The sequence below is a fragment of the Megalobrama amblycephala genome, linkage group LG2 (assembly GCF_018812025.1).
Source record: "Megalobrama amblycephala isolate DHTTF-2021 linkage group LG2, ASM1881202v1, whole genome shotgun sequence".
Lineage (NCBI taxonomy): Eukaryota > Metazoa > Chordata > Actinopteri > Cypriniformes > Xenocyprididae > Megalobrama > Megalobrama amblycephala.
The window spans coordinates 5,514,740-5,536,994 of record NC_063045.1 but is presented as its reverse complement, the minus strand read 5'-3'; the positions used below and the strand labels follow the sequence as shown (position 1 = coordinate 5,536,994).

General features: G+C 38.4%; 2 protein-coding genes across 3 annotated transcripts in view; one reads left to right on the top strand and one right to left on the bottom strand.

The window, feature by feature from the left end:
* fbn2b (fibrillin 2b) overlaps positions 1 to 14,721 on the top strand; it is a 69,879-nt gene extending 55,158 nt beyond the window's left edge. The window contains exons 47-65 of the mRNA XM_048182271.1: positions 475 to 603; positions 1,058 to 1,177; positions 1,314 to 1,439; positions 2,823 to 2,975; positions 3,340 to 3,402; positions 3,485 to 3,610; positions 3,748 to 3,867; positions 3,960 to 4,082; positions 4,196 to 4,327; positions 5,973 to 6,098; positions 6,251 to 6,457; positions 7,668 to 7,793; positions 7,931 to 8,053; positions 8,196 to 8,312; positions 8,419 to 8,547; positions 8,721 to 8,840; positions 8,930 to 9,161; positions 11,915 to 12,074; positions 12,210 to 14,721. Coding sequence (XP_048038228.1) covers positions 475 to 603; positions 1,058 to 1,177; positions 1,314 to 1,439; positions 2,823 to 2,975; positions 3,340 to 3,402; positions 3,485 to 3,610; positions 3,748 to 3,867; positions 3,960 to 4,082; positions 4,196 to 4,327; positions 5,973 to 6,098; positions 6,251 to 6,457; positions 7,668 to 7,793; positions 7,931 to 8,053; positions 8,196 to 8,312; positions 8,419 to 8,547; positions 8,721 to 8,840; positions 8,930 to 9,161; positions 11,915 to 12,074; positions 12,210 to 12,584 — 2,807 coding nt within the window. The 3' untranslated portion in view covers positions 12,585 to 14,721. The remainder of the gene's footprint in view (positions 1 to 474; positions 604 to 1,057; positions 1,178 to 1,313; positions 1,440 to 2,822; positions 2,976 to 3,339; positions 3,403 to 3,484; positions 3,611 to 3,747; positions 3,868 to 3,959; positions 4,083 to 4,195; positions 4,328 to 5,972; positions 6,099 to 6,250; positions 6,458 to 7,667; positions 7,794 to 7,930; positions 8,054 to 8,195; positions 8,313 to 8,418; positions 8,548 to 8,720; positions 8,841 to 8,929; positions 9,162 to 11,914; positions 12,075 to 12,209) is intronic.
* The window catches only part of LOC125263297 (cortexin-1-like), a 27,638-nt gene continuing 19,989 nt past the window's right edge, over positions 14,607 to 22,255 (bottom strand). For both annotated transcript variants that reach the window (XM_048182310.1, XM_048182309.1), the window contains exon 2: positions 14,607 to 18,095. In XM_048182310.1, coding sequence (XP_048038267.1) covers positions 17,042 to 17,305 — 264 coding nt within the window. In that variant the 5' untranslated portion in view covers positions 17,306 to 18,095 and the 3' untranslated portion in view covers positions 14,607 to 17,041. The remainder of the gene's footprint in view (positions 18,096 to 22,255) is intronic.

Below are 22,255 nucleotides of genomic sequence, written 5' to 3'. Positions count from 1 at the left end.
TGCCAAAGAAAGAATATATTTTTCCTTTTATTTTATTAAATATTTTGTGTTCTGCATTTTAAGCTAAAATGCCAAAGAGAAAATATATTATTGCATGTATTTTAATTATTATTTTTTTTATTTACAAATGATTTAATAACAAATGCACATGCTTTCTGCTATTTTTTAAGGTATTTTTGCATTAAGCAAAATCCTAAATGTAGGTTTTTGAAAAATAATATGCGAAATACTTTGTATGAGCAAAAAAACGTGCTATGTAAATAGCGAAGATAATTTAATGTCGGATGTTTATGAACATTTTGTAGTTGAAGTGCACAGTATTGCACAGTATTGATCATCATTCATCTTTGATTCTAGTAGCAACTGTGGTTTTACCGTCACACTGTGTGTATTAAAGCATATTTAATCAAAGCAGAGGTAGTTAATCGTGACGTGTCAGCGTTTTGAAAGGTTTATGTGGCGTGTGTGTGACAGATATCGACGAGTGCAGCGTTCACGCCAGTCAGGTCTGCAGGAACGGCCAGTGCATCAACAGCATGGGCTCCTTCAAGTGTCTGTGTCTGGACGGATATAACCTGACGCCGGACGGCAAGAACTGCATCGGTAAGAGCCAATAAACCTGCTTTACAATCCTCACCATTGATCCCTAAAACCTTTCTATTGATCCACAAGCCTTTCCTGTTCATCCAGAACGAGTTTGGATAGACTGACCCTGACAGGAAGTTAATTACACACCTACAGATCCATACAGTCCATCCAGAAAGTGCAGCAGATCTCCAGGGGAAACACTGAGCTTTATTCCAGCATGTAGAGTGACAGAATAAGAGTCCCAGTGCTTATTCTAAAATAAGAGTCCCCACACAGCTGCTGTTCGCAAAAGAAATATAATAAAATATAATTGTGCATAAATATTCTTTTGTTTAAAATTGTTATTTTGCAATTGAATAAGATGACACAGTGTGTTTTATTAGTTGTAATTTTCAGAGCAGCTTCCTCGACATGAATGCGTGTATAATGCGGTGCGCATCTAGTAAAGTGTGTGTTTGTGACGGGTCAGATATCAACGAGTGTGTGACGCTGCCGGGCGCCTGCCAGCCGGGAACCTGCCAGAATCTGGACGGATCTTTCCGCTGCATCTGTCCTCCCGGATACGAGGTGCAGAACGACAAGTGTGTGGGTAAGATCGCCGTCGCTCACGCTCCACAATTAAATATTTACCCACGACCCGCTCTGACCCGTCCCATCTGCCGCCGGGGTCTCGTGGGCTGTAATTTTCATGTCCTTCTACCCGTTTCTGTGCTTTTCCTCCACAGACATCAACGAGTGCAACGTGGAGCCCAACATCTGTCAGTTCGGCACATGTAAAAACACGCCGGGAAGCTTCCAGTGCATCTGCCAGCCCGGCTTCGTCCTGTCCGACAACGGACGCCGCTGTTTCGGTAAGATCGCACTCAGATCAGACCACATACCGGACAGTTATAGTTCCCTAAAATCTGATTGGACGAAGCCTTATTAAATACATCTGAGTGCCATTTATTATAGAAATCTGATTTTGATCTTTTTTTTCTTTTTTTTTCACAGCAATGTTGTTGTTATTTGTCTACATAAATACTGTATTTACAGTTAGATATATATTTTATATATTAATCATATTTTATGTTTTAAAGAATATGTTGCCATTTATAATTATTATTTGATTTAATATTATTATTTAAATGAATGTGTTTTATTAGTTGTGTAAATTTATGTATTTTTAAATATGCTTTTAAGTATTGATATACATTATAAATATATTATATTAATATATTTTATGTTTTGCTAACACACATATAATACATTTCCATTAGTTTATGATAGTTAATGCATTAAATATCATTTGTTACAGGATTTATTAATCTTTGATAACTGTTCTTTTTGTTTTTGTTTACAACATAAATATTCACAATTAAATATCTATTTTTTATGATTTATAGAATGTTGCCATTCATAACTATTATTTTATTCAATAATACACAACCATAAAATACAACTGTTTTATTAATTGTATTTAACATCAATTTATGTTTTACATATAAATATGTCTAAAAAAGATTTTTAGAAAAAAAAATATTAATAATTTAATTAATAATAATTTCATGTTTTATATAATACAAAGCCATTAAATAATACATTTCCATTAATAACTATTATTGTATTCACTTATTATTTGATGTAAATAAAATAGTTGTTTAAAATAAAAATATTCATAAATATACATGTAAATATTAATATTTTGTAATTTAACAGGGTGTTTTATGAGTTCTAATTAACATGTATATATGTTTTACATAAAATAAGATGTCTATATTTTTTAAATATATATTTTATATAAAGTTCTTTATAATACATTACCATTTATAACTACAGTTATTTTATTAAAATAAGTCTTTATTAAATTTGAATGTTCATAAATATAAATTTGTTGAAATATTTATATTTTCCAGTTTAATTGGATCAAATATGGTCTTTTATTAGTCGTATTTAGCATAAATTTATGTTTTACTTATAAATATTTATGAATAAGATCTATACATATTTTAAATATATTTTAGATTAGTAATGTTTCATATATTTTATATAATGTTTTAGTTAATGCATTAAATAACATTAACAATGTGCATTGCATTTGTGACAGTATTTATTCAGTTGTTCATTGTTAATATTATTTAATTAAAATTTAACTAGATTTGAATAATGTTTTAGTAAGAGTTGGTGTTAATGATGCTTTAGATGTGTTTAATGTAGAGCATTGATGAACATGAGTGTGTTTTTCATGCCCTCAGACACGCGAGAGAGCTTCTGTTTCACGCGCTTTGAATCGGGTAAATGTACGGTGCCCAAACCGCTGAACACCACCAAAGCCAAGTGCTGCTGCAACCTGCTGCCGGGCGAGGGATGGGGCGACCCCTGCGAACTGTGCCCGCGCGAGACCGAGGGTCAGTCACGCTTCACCATACACCCTCTGCTGCTCACGTGACGCGTATTTCAGTTAAATTAATGCACTATATGTTTTTTTAAATTTAATATTTTTGTATTTTTAGGGGATTTTATGGTACTAAATTATATTTATGCTTTATGAGCATGACCTGAAAATGAAATCTCCAGCTTAAATCTTGAATGCTTTGGAGCAACAGACTGAAGTTTGGTCTCTTTTTTTAAAGTAGACACTTGGCAGATTATTAATAAATTCAGATTCAGTAATTACACCAAGAACTCGGACATTTCACGTCTCCGTGTGTTTATGAACATCAGAAGGTATTCTGTGTGTTTGACGTGTTTTTGTCCCTTTCTCAACTGCAGCTGCGTTTCACATGTTGTGTCCCTACGGTCATGAGGCCGTCCTGAATCCCATAGGACGCGAAGGTGAGAAAACTTCAACTTCTGTCAACTAAAACTCTTATGCTTCCCGCCAACCCCGGTGATAACGTCCTCTCTGCCTCCACAGACATGAACGAGTGCGTGGAGAACCCGGGCATCTGCGGCAACGGCCTGTGCATCAACACCGACGGCTCGTTCCGCTGCGAGTGTCCCTTCGGATACAACCTGGACTACACCGGCGTCAACTGCGTGGGTGAGTGTGTCGTAAACATGCAACACATTCCCAGCAAGCATTTTCTCTCAATGAAAGCGGGAAGGTTGTAGGTTCAAATCCCATCGGTGGATTGTAAACCGCACCTTTACTGATTGGTTGATTTGTCCTCTTCACAGATACGGACGAGTGCTCCATCGGAAACCCTTGTGGAAACGGCACGTGCTCAAACGTTCCTGGCGGTTTCGAGTGTTCCTGTCAGGAGGGCTTTGAACCCGGACCCATGATGACCTGTGAAGGTACGCTAGATATTAGCTAAAGATAGACAAACAGTCACATGGAAACTCTAAGTGTTTTCTCATCCACTCTGGGCTTTATTTTGCGTCTCCAGACATCAACGAGTGCGCCGTGAACCCGCTCCTCTGCGCTTTCCGCTGCGTCAACACCTTCGGCTCGTACGAGTGCATGTGTCCCACGGGATATGTTCTGCGCGACGACAACCGGATGTGCCGAGGTGAGAACACGCCGTTTTCTGCCAATATCAGCCATCCACTCGTGTCAGCATCACATACAGGCCACGATTTGGGCTTTAAATGCAGTCGATAAGCCATCAATCTCTATTTTCAGACCAGGACGAGTGCGCTGAAGGCCTTGATGACTGCGAGTCCAGAGGCATGGCCTGCAAAAACCAGATCGGCACCTTCATGTGCATCTGTCCGCCGGGCATGACGCGTCGCCCTGATGGAGAAGGCTGCATGGGTGAGAAACCAACACGTGTGTGTGTGTGTGTGTGTGTGTGTGTGTGTGTGTGTGTGTGTGTGTGTAGGTGTGAATGTGTCTGACACGGCAAACGAGAAGCTCTAAAGATAGAATCAGGCCTCTATGTTGTCAAGGGGAAAATGCATCGATCGGGCATAACATTATGAGCACTGACAGATGAAGTGAACGACACTGAGTATCTCTTGATCACGGCACCTGTTAGTGGGTGGATATATTAGGGAGCAAGTGAACATTTTGTCCTCAATGTGGATGTGTTAGCGGTCCTGCCATCCATGTGGATGTTACTTTGACACGTACCACCTACCTAAGCATTGTTGCAGACCATGTACAGCCTTTCATGGAAACGGTATTCCCTGGACTCTTTCAGCAGGATAATGCTCCTGACACAAAGCAAAAATGGTTCAGGAATGGTTTGAGGAGCACAACATGAGTTTGAGGTGTTGTCTTGGCCTCCAAATTCCTCAGATCTCAATCCAATGGAGCATCTGTGGGATGTGCTGAACAAACAAGTCCGATCCATGGAGGCTCCACCTCGCAGCTTACATGACTTTAAGGATCTGCTGCTAACATCTTGGTGTCAGATACCACAGCACACCTTCAGGGGTCTAGAGGAGTCCATGCCTCGACGGGTCAGGGCTGTTTTGGCAGCAAAAACTGGACCAACACAATATTAGGAAGGTGGTCATAATGTTATGCCTGATCGGTGTATACGATAATTCAAACATGCGATTTCCACCTAAAAACAAAACAAAAAATGTCTACAGACCATAATATTGACTTGAAATTGACCCTTTTATACTTGAGCCAGTGAGGAACCACCTAGCAACCACCCAGAACACCTTAGCAACCATTTTGCAATGAAATCGCCACATCTTAGCAACCACATAGCAACAGCCTGCCATTGTGGTGAAATATGCAAAATATGCCAAATATGGCTTGTTTTTATTGGAGTGAATGTAGTATTATTGTAAATACTGTATTTTGTTAAACTATATTTGCTATGGTAAACTTTAATGTGCATTTTAAGAATATTTATATAATAATAATAATAATTTGATATTTTATGCAAATTAATAATTATAATAATTTAATATTTTATGCTAAATTAATATCAATTAAAATTTATAATAGTAATTAATTTATAATGATTTAATTTTTATGCTATATTGATATAAAGCACATACAATATAAATAATAATATTATTATTTAATTTTTATATAATAATAACTACATTTTGAGCAGCATTATGCAGTTAATATATAGAATATTTTATATAATCTTTTATGTATATAATTATAATAATAATGTCATAGTTTATGCAATATTAATATAAAATAAAGCAAATAAAATAATATTATATATGTAATATTTTATATATTTGTAAAATAATAATAATAATAATCATGGTAATTAGTAATATTTTGAGCAATATTATGTAATTAAACCATTTTCTGTAGATCTCAGCCTTGATATAATTTAGATTTTGAAGTAATTGTGCCACTTTTACACAGATTATGAATATGCATTAGCTCGCTGTCATGTTGTATAATCCGCATCAGATCACTGGATCATCCCTCTCTCTCTCTCTCTCTCTCTCTCCTCCTCTGCATGTTACCTTGGCAGACCTTAACGAGTGCCGCAGCAAGCCGGGGATCTGCAAGAACGGCCGCTGTGTCAACACGGTGGGCAGCTACCGCTGCGAATGTAACGAGGGTTTCGAGCCAAGCTCCACGGGCACAGAGTGCATCGGTAAGAGCGAGCGGCCAATCAGAATGCGGCTGACGGCGACGGGTCACATTTGGGGACACGTGTTCACATGAAACCGAATTCTAAAACTCAATCAAATCACCAACTCATTTCGTCCGCCGTCTAACCATTATCCCGACATTTGTTGTTGGCAGATAACAGGAAGGGCTTCTGTTTCACGGAGGTCCTGCAGACGATGTGCCAGCAGTCGTCCACTAACCGAAACACCGTCACCAAGTCGGAGTGCTGCTGTAACGGCGGCCGCGGCTGGGGATCGCTGTGTGAGCTCTGCCCTCTGCCCGGCACCGTACAGTACAAGAAGATGTGTCCGCTCGGCCCGGGATACACCACCGACGGCAGAGGTTAGAGATCTCAGCCAGAATATACTTCTGTATGTCTTTAAAGAGATTTCATAGAGCAACAATGGGAAAAATGAAAAGAATTTGACCAATCTCTCTGTGTCAAATCACTGCTTCTTTTGGACCAATGCAATGATGTGCAGTGGCTGAACTCAATTAAAGCAATTCATTTAATATTTGTTATTAAATGTAATATTGGATTTTATTTATTAAATTAAATAAATATAACAAAAATGTATAACTTTTCATATTTACACTACAATTATGAATGTTTTCATTCATGCATTTTTAAAATAATTTAAAGTATGTATCATTATAATATTGACAAAATTAATTATTTTAATGTATTTGTTAAATAGATCAATTTCGAAAATATTTATTTTTATATTTACAGTATAATTATGAATGTTTAAATTCATGCATTTTTAAATAATTTAAAACAATAAATTATGTATAATAATATAATAATAATGTTTGGACAAAATGTTAATTTTGTAATATTCTAGTGTATTTGTTAAATCAATTTAGAAAATAAATTATAACTTCATGTTTACAGTATAAAAATGGATGTTTACATCCATGCATTTTTTTACATAATTTAAAATAATAAATTATTAAAATATTTTGACAAAATGTTAATTCATTTTTGCTAATATGTATTTGTTGAATATATCAATTTAGAAAATATATTTATAACTTTTCATATTTACAGTATAATTATGAATGTTTACATTCATGCATTTTAAAATAATTTATAATAGTAAAGTATGTATCATTATAATAAAATTATTAACATTTTTGTCCAAAAATTATTAATACTGTAATGTATTTATTAAAAATATACATTTAATCAATATGTATAATTTCATATTTATAATTATGAGTGTTCACATTCTTGCATTAGGGTTAGAATAATAAATTATTTATCATAATAATAATTTTGGGACAAATTAAACACACAAAAAAAGCCAATTCTTTGATAGATTTTGATGTAAATTAGAAATATTTTAATATGTATATTCATGTTATTAATATTTCTATTTTAACTTTATTGCTGATTAATCACATTTAATTTAATATTAGTAATACTGAAAATATTGATATTAATAATTTTTTTTTTTAAGAAGTGCTAAAGATGTTTAGTAGGCATTTCTTTGGTAGATTTAAAAATGTATATTTGGATCTTTTTTACCATATTGCATCTGTTTTGCAGACATCAATGAGTGTGAGGTGATGCCCAACCTGTGTAAGAACGGTCAGTGCATTAACAGTGTCGGCTCCTTCCGCTGTCATTGCAACGTGGGTTATACCGATGACTTCACTGGCACTTCCTGTGTCGGTACGTTGTCCACTCTCACTGTAACCCTTATTTAAGACTAATAAATAAAGTATGATAATGTTCTAAAAGGTTTTTGATGCAATATCAGCAAAACATTTTAATACTTCATGCCTTTGTCATTGATGCTCTCCAATTAGATATGGACGAATGCTCTCAGTCGCCCAAACCGTGTAACTTCCTGTGCAAGAACACTGAAGGTAGTTACCTGTGCTCATGTCCCAGAGGATACATCCTACAGCCTGATGGGAAGACCTGCAAAGGTTAGTTCATAATTAATGGCTACCATTCCTGATTGTAGGGATAAGATCGGCTTATAAATCTGGTTGTAGGAATAATCCATCCCAATGACAAACCCAATGTCAAGACGTGTGCTAATATGAAATATTACTTATTTTGTCCCAGACTTGGACGAGTGCTCAACCAAGCAACACAACTGTCAGTTCCTGTGTGTCAACACGATCGGTGGTTTCACCTGTAAATGCCCCACAGGCTTCACGCAGCACCAGACGGCCTGCATAGGTGAGTGATGTGAACTCAAACCGCCCTGCTAACATGCATAGCCTAGAGCCTAAATAATTGAGCAGGTCATTTGGAGCTAAAATTGCCTCCATGATTCATCTCTTAGACAACAACGAATGCAGCAATCAGCCAAATGTGTGTGGTTCCCGCGCCTCCTGCCTGAACACGCCCGGCAGCTTCAACTGCGAGTGTCAGAAGGGCTTCTCTCTGGACACCACTGGACACAACTGCGATGGTTGGTTCCCCATGTGGGGCTCATATGAAACATTTTTGCACTTATGTGACGGGCACCAATCTTGGTGACTGCCACCAATTTTGAGATTGACCTACAACCACCCCAGATATATTACAATCGCATGTCAACCTGAGATCAGTTTATGCCATTTTCGTTTTCTTGTGTTTTTACAGACGTTGATGAATGTGGCGGAAACCACCGGTGCCAGCACGGTTGCCAGAACATGTTGGGAGGATATCGCTGTGGCTGCCCGCAGGGTTATGTTCAGCACTACCAATGGAACCAGTGTGTGGGTAAGTCCTTCGACATGGATGGCGCAACAAAAAAAGCACAGCGGTTTTACATTGCGGACTTCTTATTTCTGTGTCTTCCTTACACACAGACGAGAACGAATGCGCCGGGAACCAAATGTGCGGGTCGGCATCTTGCTATAACACTCTGGGCAGCTATAAGTGCGTGTGCCCATCAGGTTTCGACTTTGAGGCTTCTGCTGGTGGCTGCCAGGATGTTAATGAATGCTCCATGGGCAATAACCCTTGCAGCTATGGCTGCTCCAACACAGATGGTGGATACTTGTGCGGATGTCCTGGGGGCTTCTACCGAGCAGGACAAGGGTGAGTATTTAGGCTAGTCTAAAGACTGTTCTCATTTGAACATTGCATGTTAACTCTGGATTACTGGGTTAACTCTGGATTAGAGTTTTATGTCAGTAGTGTCCAATCCTGCTCCCGGAGGGCCGCTTTTATGCAGAGTTCAGGTCCAGCCTTCTCCAGCACACGTCTGGATGTTTCTTGTAACCCTAAAGACCTTCATTAGCTAGTTCAGGAGTTAAAATCTGTAGGAATGTTCTTATTTGGACATTGCAAGTTAACTCTGGATTACCAGAGTTCATTTTATGCCAGGAGTGTCCAATCCTGCTCCTGGAGGACCGCTTTTATGCAAAGTTCCAGTCTTCTCCAGCACACGTCTGGATGTTTCTAGTAACCCTAAAGACCTTCATTAGCTAGTTCAGGAGTTAAAATCTGTAGGAATGTTCTTATTTGGACATTGCAAGTTAACTCTGGATTACCAGAGTTCATTTTATGCCAGGAGTGTCCAATCCTGCTCCTAGAGGACCGCTTTTATGCAAAGTTCCAGTCTTCTCCAGCACACGTCTGGATGTTTCTTGTAACCCTAAAGACCTTCATTAGCTAGTTCAGGAGTTAAAATCTGTAGGAATGTTCTTATTTGGACATTGCAAGTTAACTCTGGATTACCAGAGTTCATTTTATGCCAGGAGTGTCCAATCCTGCTCCTGGAGGACCGCTTTTATGCAAAGTTCCAGTCTTCTCCAGCACACGTCTGGATGTTTCTAGTAACCCTAAAGACCTTCATTAGCTAGTTCAGGAGTTAAAATCTGTAGGAATGTTCTTATTTGGACATTGCAAGTTAACTCTGGATTACCAGAGTTCATTTTATGCCAGGAGTGTCCAATCCTGCTCCTGGAGGACCGCTTTTATGCAAAGTTCCAGTCTTCTCCAGCACACGTCTGGATGTTTCTTGTAACCCTAAAGACCTTCATTAGCTAGTTCAGGAGTTAAAATCTGTAGGAATGTTCTTATTTGGACATTGCAAGTTAACTCTGGATTACCAGAGTTCATTTTATGCCAGGAGTGTCCAATCCTGCTCCTGGAGGACCGCTTTTATGCAAAGTTCCAGTCTTCTCCAGCACACGTCTGGATGTTTCTAGTAACCCTAAAGACCTTCATTAGCTAGTTCAGGAGTTAAAATCTGTAGGAATGTTCTTATTTGGACATTGCAAGTTAACTCTGGATTACCAGAGTTCATTTTATGCCAGGAGTGTCCAATCCTGCTCCTGGAGGACCGCTTTTATGCAAAGTTCCAGTCTTCTCCAGCACACGTCTGGATGTTTCTAGTAACCCTAAAGACCTTCATTAGCTAGTTCATGAGCTAAAGTCAGTAGGAAATTCTTATTTGAACATTGCTGGCAAAAAATGAACTCTGCATAAAAGCGGCCCTAGGGGAGCAGAATTGGACACTGCAAGTTAACTCTGGATTACCAGAGTTCAAGCTCCAACCTTCTCCAGCACACATGTCTGGATGTTTCTTGTAACCCTAAAGACCTTCATTAGCTAGTTCAGGAGTTAAAATGTGTAGGAATGTTCTTATTTGGACTTTGCAAGTTAACTCTGGATTACCGGAGTTCATTGTATGCCAGGAGTGTCCAATCCTGCTTCCGAAGGGCCACTTTTCTGCAGAGTTCTCTCTGGATTACCAGAGCACATTTTATTTCAGCTTTTATGCAGTTCAGCTCCAGCCTTCTCCAGCACACGTCTGGATGTTTCTTGTAACCCTAAAGACCTTCATTAGCTAGGAAAATTCTTATTTGAACATTGCTGGCATGAAATGAACTCTGCTCCCCTAGGGCCGCTTTTATGCAGAGTTCCAGTCCAACCTTCTCCAGCACACGTCTGGATCTAGGTTTCTAGTAATCCTGAAGACCTTCATTAGCTAGTTCAAGAGCTAAAGTCTGTAGGAAGGTGGCTTTCCAGGCACAGGATTGGACACTCAAATAGTTTGAACATCCACTATATAGCCAAAAGTACGTTGACACCTAAACATTTTTGAGCATTCAGAAACATTGGCAGCTTCCACTTTTCTGGGAAGGCTTTCTACTCGATGTTGGAATATGATTGCAGGATTTGCTTCTATTCAGACAAAACACCATCTGGTACTGATCTTCGTAAGGGATTGTTTCGCAATTGACACTCCAAATTGTTCCAAAATTGTTAAACAGGGTTCAGGTCTCACCTTGGTGCAGGCCAGACCTGTTAATTAAAAGGGGGTGTCTTTTGTGATATAGTATAGATCCATATAGTTGACTGAAAGTTCAAGCAATAAATTCCACTCGTAACCCTTGTCTGAGTCTTTAGTCATTGTCCAAGTTTGGTGACAAACTCCCACATAGTCGAGCAGTAGTCTATTGCGGAGTCTGCACCAGCATAGTCTCAACAATTTATGAATCATAAAATGGGATGGTCAATGAACTTTTGGACTCAATGAACCAATGCAACCAAAGACAGCAAGTCTATATTAAGTGTGCTGTTTGGGGCAAGGCATAGACCAGGGGTGTCTAGTCCTGCTCATGGAGAGTCACTGCTCTGAAGAGTTTAGCTCCCCCAATTAAACACACCTGAACCATAAAAGTCTTCAGGATAACTACACAATTCCCCCAAGTATTTTGGGACAAGTTGGAGCTAAACTCTACAGGATGTTGGGCCTCCAGGACCAGGTTTGGAGACTCCTGGTCTAGACTGAGTTACACAGGTGAAAAGCAAGTGTAATGTTTCAACTTTTTCTTTTCTAGGCACTGCATCACAGGAGTGGGCTTCCAGGGTCAGTTAGGCTCGGAGGGAGTGGATGAGGAAGAGTCACTTTCACCGGAGGCCTGCTATGAATGCAAGATCAATGGTGACCTGGGAAAGAAAGGCCGTCATAGGCGCAATGTTGGTGATAATGAGCTCAAGGTATTTTTGAGGCTGTGGTTGTGTTGCTATTGCTATGGCCACATACACTCTGCTATCCCTGACCCTAAATTGAAAGGTTATAAAAGTCTATCAAGAGTTTCAACAATGTTTCCAACTGCTCTGTTCTGCCCTCAGGAGACGGTGAGCATGGCCAGCATGGATGTTCAGACCTCCATCCCCATGAACCTGAGTCTGGCACAGCTACAAAACAAAGAACCCCTTCTTGAGTTGCTTCCAGCTCTGGAGCCGCTTGAGCACCATGTGCGCTACGTCATAACGCACGGAAACCAGGGCGAACACTTCCGCATCCTGGAGCGCCGTGACGGGAAGAGCATTCTGCGGCTGGGCCGGAAGCCACCCGCTCCAGGTTTGTACCGCCTGGAGATCGCCAGCATGCGCCTGTTTGGTCCCCGCAAACTTCAGGACCTGGAGGACCAGCACGACAGCGACTACTTGCTGGGAGAGATCGGTGATGCACTGCGCATCAAGCTGCACATCCACCTGCACTGAGACTGACCCTTGACCCCATGCCCTTCACTGCAGGGCGTAAGCTCTGAGAGACTGTGTCCATTTACCGCCATGTTTTGGATTTGTTTTTATTTGCCGTCCTTTCGTGTCAATACCCACTGATTCTACCAAGTTTGGTGGAAAATGTACACCTACCACCTTAAATTAGCAGAAGTGCATTAGCACTATTATTAGCATCCACTTTTACCGGAGGGACAATCAGAAATATTAGTCGTGAGGACGATTTAATTTTAGTACAGCTATTACAGTTGTAAACTGTCAAATTTATCATGAAATGACATTTTAGTCTTTAATGCACATAAAACATTGCATTAAAGACGATGAAGAAAAATATCATGACTTTTCACTCACCTCATTTTCTCAATGCAAACTGGGGTCAAAGTTTATTCCATTCAGTATTTAGAGTCATTCGTCAAGTATTGTACTGTTAACGACGAAAAAAAAAGGTCACACAAAGGACTGCCGCAATTTTTCAGGTTTAAAACGAGAGTTGAGCATTCACACAGCTTATGGTTCTCGAAAACTGATACTAAACATATACTTTTAGATTTCTGGGACTTTCTGGAGTGTTTGCATGAGCTGCCACATCGCGTTACCTCATTTTACACACTTATACGTACAGCAGTTAGTACAGGAGTGGTGCTAAACGCTCAATTTGCACTGGGGCTCCTCTGCGTTTTTAATCAGGGAAAATTCATTCCAAAAATGACAACATCCAAAGGGTTTTCAAATATGCATGTGATGTTGAACAAACCTGGCATTCGCACATGCAATTCGAACCATTTTCTCCTTCATACTTGTGTGCTCAATGCTCTTGTGGGTGTATTTGACAAAGACGCTAACAGAGCAAACAGAGCATATTCGAATGGAGAATTGGAAGCCTGCTGGGTAAACCAACCAGATGCCATTTTGATTGCAGCTGGAGACGTGCGGTCTCATTGGTACATAAGGATTGTTTGGCAAGCTGTCCTCCACAACACTCCAGATGTGGACATGCAAACACAACTTTTCAACTTGTGTGAGAATGACAAACCGACCCTCATTTCTTAGTTTCTCAGTAAATCACAAGGTGCTATGATTCCAACTTACGTTGTACTACGAACATGCTTGATTTGTGGATTTCAAAGTGACATTTTTTTCAAAGGTCTTTTATGTTTTAGTTTTTTATTTTGTGTGATTGTCTTTTGTACTGTCTCAATGCTGAACAAAAAAAATCAATACTATCAAAGCTTGTTGAAAATTTAAATTGTATATTTTAAAGTGAAATGTAGATTTCGTTTGTATTTCTTTTTGTGTATTCTTGAGCATCAAGACTGCCAAACCAAATATTTACTTGTAAACATTAGATAAATAGCCTTTAAGAGCTGTTGACTTTGTTTTTCCTCTGAAGACGGACAATTAATGATCACAGCGTCCTTAATTAATTGTCACCGAGCACTACGTGACAGACGTCACTGTTTACATGAGCTTGTCCATCGATCATCTAAACGCATCATTTGAATAATACTGTTGTTTATTGTGACGACCAGAAATATTGGACTGTTTTTAAATGCTGTGCCCTGAATTTCATCTTCAGGACATTTGATTTAAACAAGTAATTTAGGCATATACATATTCTGGTGCTAGAACGATGAAATAGTTTCTTGAACATCAAAGTAACTGCACTGTACGACAGCCTGAGCTATATTTATGCATAACCATTTGTCTAACATGGGAACTTTGTATACTTTCATATCTTTTCTGTTTTTGCTGATGCCACTACATGTAAAAGAGCAAATGTGCGTGACTGTACTGTATGTCAAAAATCAGCAGCAAACTTGAAATAGTCATCAGTCTAGTGTTGAGTTACGAACTTCAGACCAAAGAAAGTGGACCGGGTCGCTCAGGATAATGATACATCTCTAAGGTGCATTGATAAAAGGGGTCTGTATGAATTTTTTGAGCCATAAAGATCCATGACGGAGAAACCTGAGCACCCAGTACACTGCTAACGAGTAATTCCAAATACATTGTTTTCGATTGGATGCATCCATCTGTCAGATCCAAGTGATCCGCACAATGTTTGTAAACATCTGTACGAAACAACAACTGGCAATAAAACATGGGTTATATTTTTAAACCTTTGTCTTTCTGTTCTCTGTGTGCAAAGGCCATTTTTAGCCATGTTGAAGAGATTTAGCGAGTGTATCGAAGTAGAAATGGCTTATTGATCTCGGGAGAGTGGAAGGCAGCCACTTCGGTACACTTTGTGCTGAAGATACTGGAAGCCTTAAGTGAATAAACCCAATTTTATTTCAGACAAAAAGGAATTAGGAAAATATCCAATCTACTTACAAAACTCACAAAGTAATGCAGGCTCATCCATTTCCTGGCACATCAACACTCTTTGCACATCGGTCCAAACGAGAGCTACAAATTCGAGACGACACATTAGCAAAAAGGGAACTCGAAATCTGAGTCGGGATATAAAAATAAAGCTTTCGCTCATTTCTAAACCTCTCTTAGCTCACGACTCAGAGAGCTTGGCAGATTAGCAAACAACCGACGACATGAACACCTTTGAGATATGAGAATATATGGCTTATATATACACATATAGTCAAAGAAGACAAAGGACAGGAAAGATTTAAACAGGGAAAATACAAGGATTGACACTCAGTTCTGAAATCTTAAAGGGTATTTTTGCTCCAAATCCAGAGCATCCTCAGAAATATAAAGCACAGAGTTTAGAACGGGTCTGTCGAAGGCAGCAGGTATATTGTACATCCTAGGGCTTTCCAACAACGCTGAAGATGCATTTTGCACAAAAAAGATCATGCTAAACACATAAAAATCATATTTAATGGACCATAATCAGGGAAGACGGCATATTTAATTTAACACAAACAAAAACGAGGCTGTGAATGTGGAAATGGTTTATAAAACATGAGTAGAACAAAGTGTGAATAGTTTGCAAAACCATTTCTTACGTAATTGTTTGAATTCAAATGCAGTGCTTAATTTAGCCACAGATTTTGGTGTAAATTGTTTGTTAAACCATGGTTTCATGAACGAATTGCATAAAAACTTAAGGCTCAATAGGTCTCAAGGTCCTAAACCATGTCATTGTTTCATTTATTAACAATTTTTTTTTTTAATTTTTGTCCACTGTAAAGTTTTTGTAAATGCATATTTCCAATATTTTGTTGGCTGAATGATTGACATGGTGCATTAAACAAACAAACAAAAACACTGACTGATGTACATATATCCTTATTTTCAGTTGCGTTATTTTCGTCCACTGGAAAGGTTTTGTAAATGCATATTTCCAATGCTTCTTTCCAGTGGCTGAACGATCGACATCATGGTGCATTAACTCTTTCCCCGTCATTGACGGAATTTTCTGGCTTTCCGTGTTTTTACTGTTACTCAGTAGGGGGCGCTATTAAGCATCTTCTGAAAGAGTACAGAATCTCCAGATCAAAACGCATGCAAAAAAGAAGCAGAAACAAGCAATAAAAGCATTGCATACGTTGTAGTCTTTGAAAAAAAGACGGTTTTCTTAGCTTTTTGTTCAAAATCTTGCTTTTTTATGAAACTTAGCCACATTGAAGTTTTCATAAAAAAAGAATGCATGAAGCTAGAATAAAACTCAGTTTTTTGTTAAAAGCAACGTCTCTGTTCTTTCTTTTGATATACTGCAAGTTCAGATATTCATAAAACAAAATATTCTATCTTTATCTAGGTAATGTTTTAACATTTCTTCATCATACTTAATGTAAACAGGTCTGATATGGGATGGGATTGGTTGTGATGTTATTTGTGTGGTTTTTTTTTTTCTTTTCCCCAATTAATTTTGATTATTTTCTTTGTATTTGTATAGGTAAAGAGACGTAATCTGTAAGATTGCAAATTCATTTCTAAAAGTTGTCTCCCAATAAAAACAAAATATTCTGGGGCCATGAAAATTTTCTTCTTATCAAAATATATATTTTTAAACGATGTCATGGAAAGAGTTAAAAAAAAAAAAAGAGAGACATACATCTATACTTATTTCACTTGCATTAAATTAAATATGCCGCCTCCTAAGGTCCACTGAGAAGTTTCATCATGTTTTACAATTAAGATATATCTAAATCAACAATGGAATATTTACAGTCGCAGTCGGTAGTAACAGTTCACAGTGAGTGTCGTGTTGGGCACCTTGAACCACTGACTTCATGCTCCACTTGTATTCGTTGTAGACCTTGTAGACCGTCCTGAGGAAGTAGCTACAGCAGAAGAAACGGACGACCCTGTTAATTACGATGTGTTGGGAAAGTAGCGTACATTTATGCACTTGGTGTGCGTGACTTTCAAGGTGCGTTCCCTTTGGACCTTGATGTTGTTAGTGCCAGGGTTGGGCCACAGGTTGGGCTAAGGCTAAGTTTGAGGTGGCATTTTGTCTCTCGCTCACGCGACTACACCAAGGCGTAGTCAAACTGGCCCCGCTCGAAGCCGTCCTTATGATCGGTCCAAGAGGAAGCAGGCATACGGCTGTAGGGATCCAGCAATATCCGGAAGCAACGCACCAACAGGAAAACCAAAAACAGCATCAGGAGACCAACGAATGCAAAGGCCGTCCTTTGCTCGGCGTCCCCGCCAAGAGGTGGGCTGCTGGGGACCCCGACGAACGAAGGCCCCGGCGAGAGCAGCTCATAGTCCAGCGTGGACACATCGCTCATCCTCCAGGGAGGGCGACGGCAGAACTTGCAAGCTGTCTGGAGGGTGGGATGGATGGAGAAGTTGGCCAGATTGGTACAGTGACCGATGTGGACAAACAAGGCCAAAGTCAACCCTCTCTACACTTTTGCCTGCGTGACGGACACACAAACTGACACAAGTGGAGCAATCAGGGACTTTGCAGCTCAAAACGACAGGCCTGGTTATTTCAGACCTGTCACATCTGATCTGACCCTCAAGTGGCACGGCGCAAGTCGATGGGACATGACACAACAGGCTGCCACAGTGGATAAAAACAGCAGCGCGTGCAGGGACTCGAGTCACACGCTCGTTCCCCGTTGCTCTTCGCTGCAGGGTTGGGGCTAATTGGTTCCAGATGGGACACGGTTTGCAGGTGTTGTCCCGACGTTGGGAGCCACTTTACGCTAAAGCAAAATCGCCCGGTGGCAAGTTTCCCATTTCTGGCTAGTGCTGAAAGTGGCAGACAGAAGAATTTCTGTCACCTAATTGGTTCAGCAGGGCACTAGATCAATCCGCGAATATCTGCGGGCATTAAATGAGCCGTTTGCAGAGCAAGTTTGATTAGCGGGCTGTTGTCCGTCCAGTAGGCTGATGAGTCAGCGATGATCTGTTCCTTCTTGCTTGCCTCCGAATGCGTTTTTTCACACAGAAACGTCTTGTAAGGTTGGTACTATCGATCGAGTTGGGATCAGATGTAGGCGGACAGCACAGAGTCAAAGAAATGATGCCGTCGCTGCAGTGTTTTTGGCCTCTGGTCTGTTGTACTTCACCCTGTAAACACACATATTCAACATTTAATTCAGCTTGGTGGCATCACCAATAACTGTTCCTACCCAAAACCTCAAAATGAAGAAATAGTATATGCTTTTCATTCTTTATAGAACTGTCTACTGAATCTTAACACAAAATATAAGTACATTTTGCATGTTTATTTTGTGAAAATACAGTAAAAATCAAAATCTCTAATCCTTTTTACTTCCTCCTCTCTCCTTATATATGATCTCTTTCTATCTGTTCCACTCTTCCTTTCCTTCTCATTACACTCCTTCCTCTACCCACATCATCATTTTCCTCCTCTATGTATAATTTTTATATTTTACCCTTTTATATTTTCCCTATTACATAATGCAATTGTGATAAATGTGTAAACATTTGGGAAAACTGCATTTCCTGTGTTGTGTGTATCATTAATCAAGCAGATATCAGTTTGGGGCTAATTGAAAACACACCATGTGCATTTCATAATGCAACAAATTCCAGAGTTTTGTTTGTTGTGTTTGGACAAATGGTACATCAATGTTTGTGAATTGTGTAAAGCTAATAAAAATGTCGCTATTCCTAATATATTACAGTTTTGTTTGGATGTATGAACTATTATGAAAGCATCTGAGAATTTTGTGAGTGGTGTTTTGAGAAAGTTATTCACATGATTTGCAATTTGTGTGAAATGAATGAAAACGTACAATCTGTTTAGGACAATTACAACCACCGAGTTAACTGTTTTGAGAACAGTGATCAGGGTTTGGAGAAATGTGTCAAAACAATTGAGAAAAACTAAGAAGTAGTAGGTAAATAATAGATGTGACGCTAACACTGGATCGAGCAACTAAGTGATAAATATTCCTTTGAAGAGTACAAAATATTGTGCAGTGTCAGGCTGTGGAAACACACAGATTTGCAGAGAACCTGAAATTAAATAACGATACTGTGCTTTCTATATTGGATTTGACAGGAATGGTGCAACACACTTATATGAGTAAAAAAAAAAAAAGATTTTACTGTCGCTACTGCTTTATTACAGATCGTTTGATATGTACGAATTATGTGTAACCAAAGCCAAAAGTGATCTTTGATATGTTATGGTTCATGTACAGTCAGATGTTTTTGTCTCAAAATCGTTTATTGTCAGTAAAACCAGTGACTAAAATGGTAAGCTTCACATTGTTTCTCTTAGTAGGATGAAAACAATCTGTTATTTAAATGGTGATTAAATTAAATATCAAAGAACGCTCCCTTTACAATCGCTGGAGCTGTCAATCAAACAGCGCCAACACTCCTGTGAGAATCAACAAATCTCTTATTCACATTGTGTTTGCACTGTTAGTTATGAATATGATGAAAGTATTGCAGAAATCAAGTTAAAATGACGAGATCACTGCATTCACGCACTCAACATGTCTGTGATCAGCTACATGCTCATCACTGCAACCTTTTTAATGCCACGATCTAAATATACTACTATAATCAACACTTTTCAATTCTGCTATGGCTTTACAGGTAATATTTTCATTGGCAAAACAGAGCAAAAACAATATTGTGTATAAAACATAACAGAATATTAAATTTATTTACTGAACTGTTGTATAAATTCAATATCGCATTTGCACTCGTGCTGTTTGGGACAAAAACAGCACAGGTACTGTACTTGTTACTCATGTGATATAGCTCAACTATACTGTGATATAAATACGGGACAAAATCACTATCTAGAAGCCTATTCAAAACAAAGGCGTAGTTTGATGACGCCAAGTTTGAGCGTGGAATCTTGGGACATGTGGTCTTCACCTCAACGGCCAGTGGAAAAGAATAGGGATTGGACTCGGGAAGAAATCATGTTCATGGATATGATTATTAAGCTTCTTTGGTGTTTCCATGGTTTCTACAATAATAAAACTGGAAACCGAGGGTAACGCAGGTATGACGCAGTTGACAGGCAACTCCTCACACGTCCCGGAGCCTTGGTTAAAATTACAATTTTCTCACGATTTACAAATAGTTGGAAGCATTTGGGATATTGTAAGTACTCAAGTGAACAAAATATATAACACTGGCCTAGTGGTTTTTGGATATTTTACTGCAAAAATATTACATATTGCACCTTCTCTTCAAAGAAATGAATGTTTTGGATATATGGGGCCCCATCATACACCCGGCGCAATGCGGCACAAGTGTTTTTTGCTGGTCTGAAAACGAGGTGTGTTCAGGTGCATTGTTGGCGTGTTGCTATTTTGAGGCAACTGAAAACGACTGCACCATTGGCCAACTGAAACCTGGTCTAAAGTCAGTGGCGCAGTGTTTTTTGTTATTTAAAGAGCATGTTAGTAATATGTGCCTATAGGTAAGTGCACAACACGTGTACACTCTGCTTATTACATATGCGCAGCAGCACACAAACATGCCAAATATTAAAAATAAAAGGATTTACAATGTAAAAGATTATTATTGTGTGCATGAAGATAAAAATGCTTTGGTGGAATCCAGGTTGTCCTGTAGATGGTCCATTTTCTCGCTAGAGAAGCGTTCAGTTTCTCCGCTTGCTAATTCCACCATGTAAATAGCGAATCCACCATGGCGCGAGAGCAACTGGCTTTTAAAGGGAATGGGAGATGAGGCTCTGATTGATTTACTGCATGTTACGCCCAAAACACACCCATTACTCATTAAGAGAATAGGTACAACACTTTTAGACCATGCACCGGCACGCCAACCGATTTTCCCGTCCTTGAACTAACAAAAGTGGATTCGGACACGCTCTAAGCACACTTGCGCGGTGCGCTTCAGACCATGTGCTTAGATCAGTAAAATAGGGCCCATTATATGATAAGTCATTCTACTTGCTGAAAAGACTAATCCACCAGGGGGCAGAAGACATGAAGATCACATATAGCAGGTTTTTCAGTACAGTGTTGATCATGTTAATGATGAGGCTTTAGAAAGTCATGTGATGATAGAGTGAATGCGAACCCAAGCAAAACTCCCATAATTACCCTGAAATGCTGCGTAATGCTGAAACTGATTACAAACTGTGATACCAGCAGAACTGGATGTTGTAAATGTCGTCTGTATCCATCAGCGAGGCGTTTTAACGAATCATTAGCTGACTGCCGGAGGAAGCCAAATAACCATTTGCGAGTATCATTGTCGCTAGTCGGGGATCACAGGATAGCAAATGTCAGCAGACGATTATCTTAAACTTGTGAACAGCGGCGACGTGATTAAAAAACAATTGGACAGAGATGAGGGGAAAGATTTATGGTGGACACAGAAATCACTGGCGCTGAATGGACGGGCCTCAGCATCATGATGGATGACAAGAAGATGTGAAGATCTGTGTGGCAGCGCAGATGACGCTACACCTCCAGGACACTGAGAAACCATCTGCACACTTCCTGCAGGAGATATCTCGCGTCCTGCGCTGCTAGCGCTAGTTCTGACCACTTCATCAACGGGACTTCATCAATCACGACTTCATCAGACAGCAGCGCAGGGACAAAAGTTCACAAAAAACTGTGTAAAAAGTAATAATGAAAAAAAAAAATTAAACAAAATACTACTAATGAAAATTAAAAAAAAATAATAATAATAAAATACTAATAATTAAAAATAATAATAAAATATGCTATAAATTATTTTTTGTATTTTTATTCATATGATTATTATAATTAAATGAATAAAGAAAATGCTAAAAAATATTGTTATAATACATACACAATGCATATTTATTTAATATTCATTCAATTAATTTAATATAATATAATACATTATATATATTTTATGTATTCATTTCTTTAATAATTATTATTAATTATTAATAATAATATTATTAAGATTAAGAAATTAAGATATATTTAAAAATGATTTATTTTTTATTATTTAACAGTATTATTATTATTAATCATCATCACTATCAAATGAATAAATAAAATGGCAATAATAAATACTAATACTAATAAATTAATGTTATTGTTTATTATTCATATAATTATAATGAAATAAAAATGCTAAAAAATATTGTTATAATACATAATGCATGATATTTTATTTAATATTATTATTATTATTATTATTAAGTATATATTGAAGTATATATATTTTGAAATAAAGATTTACAAATGTTATATTTTTATTAATTATTATTAATTATTATTATT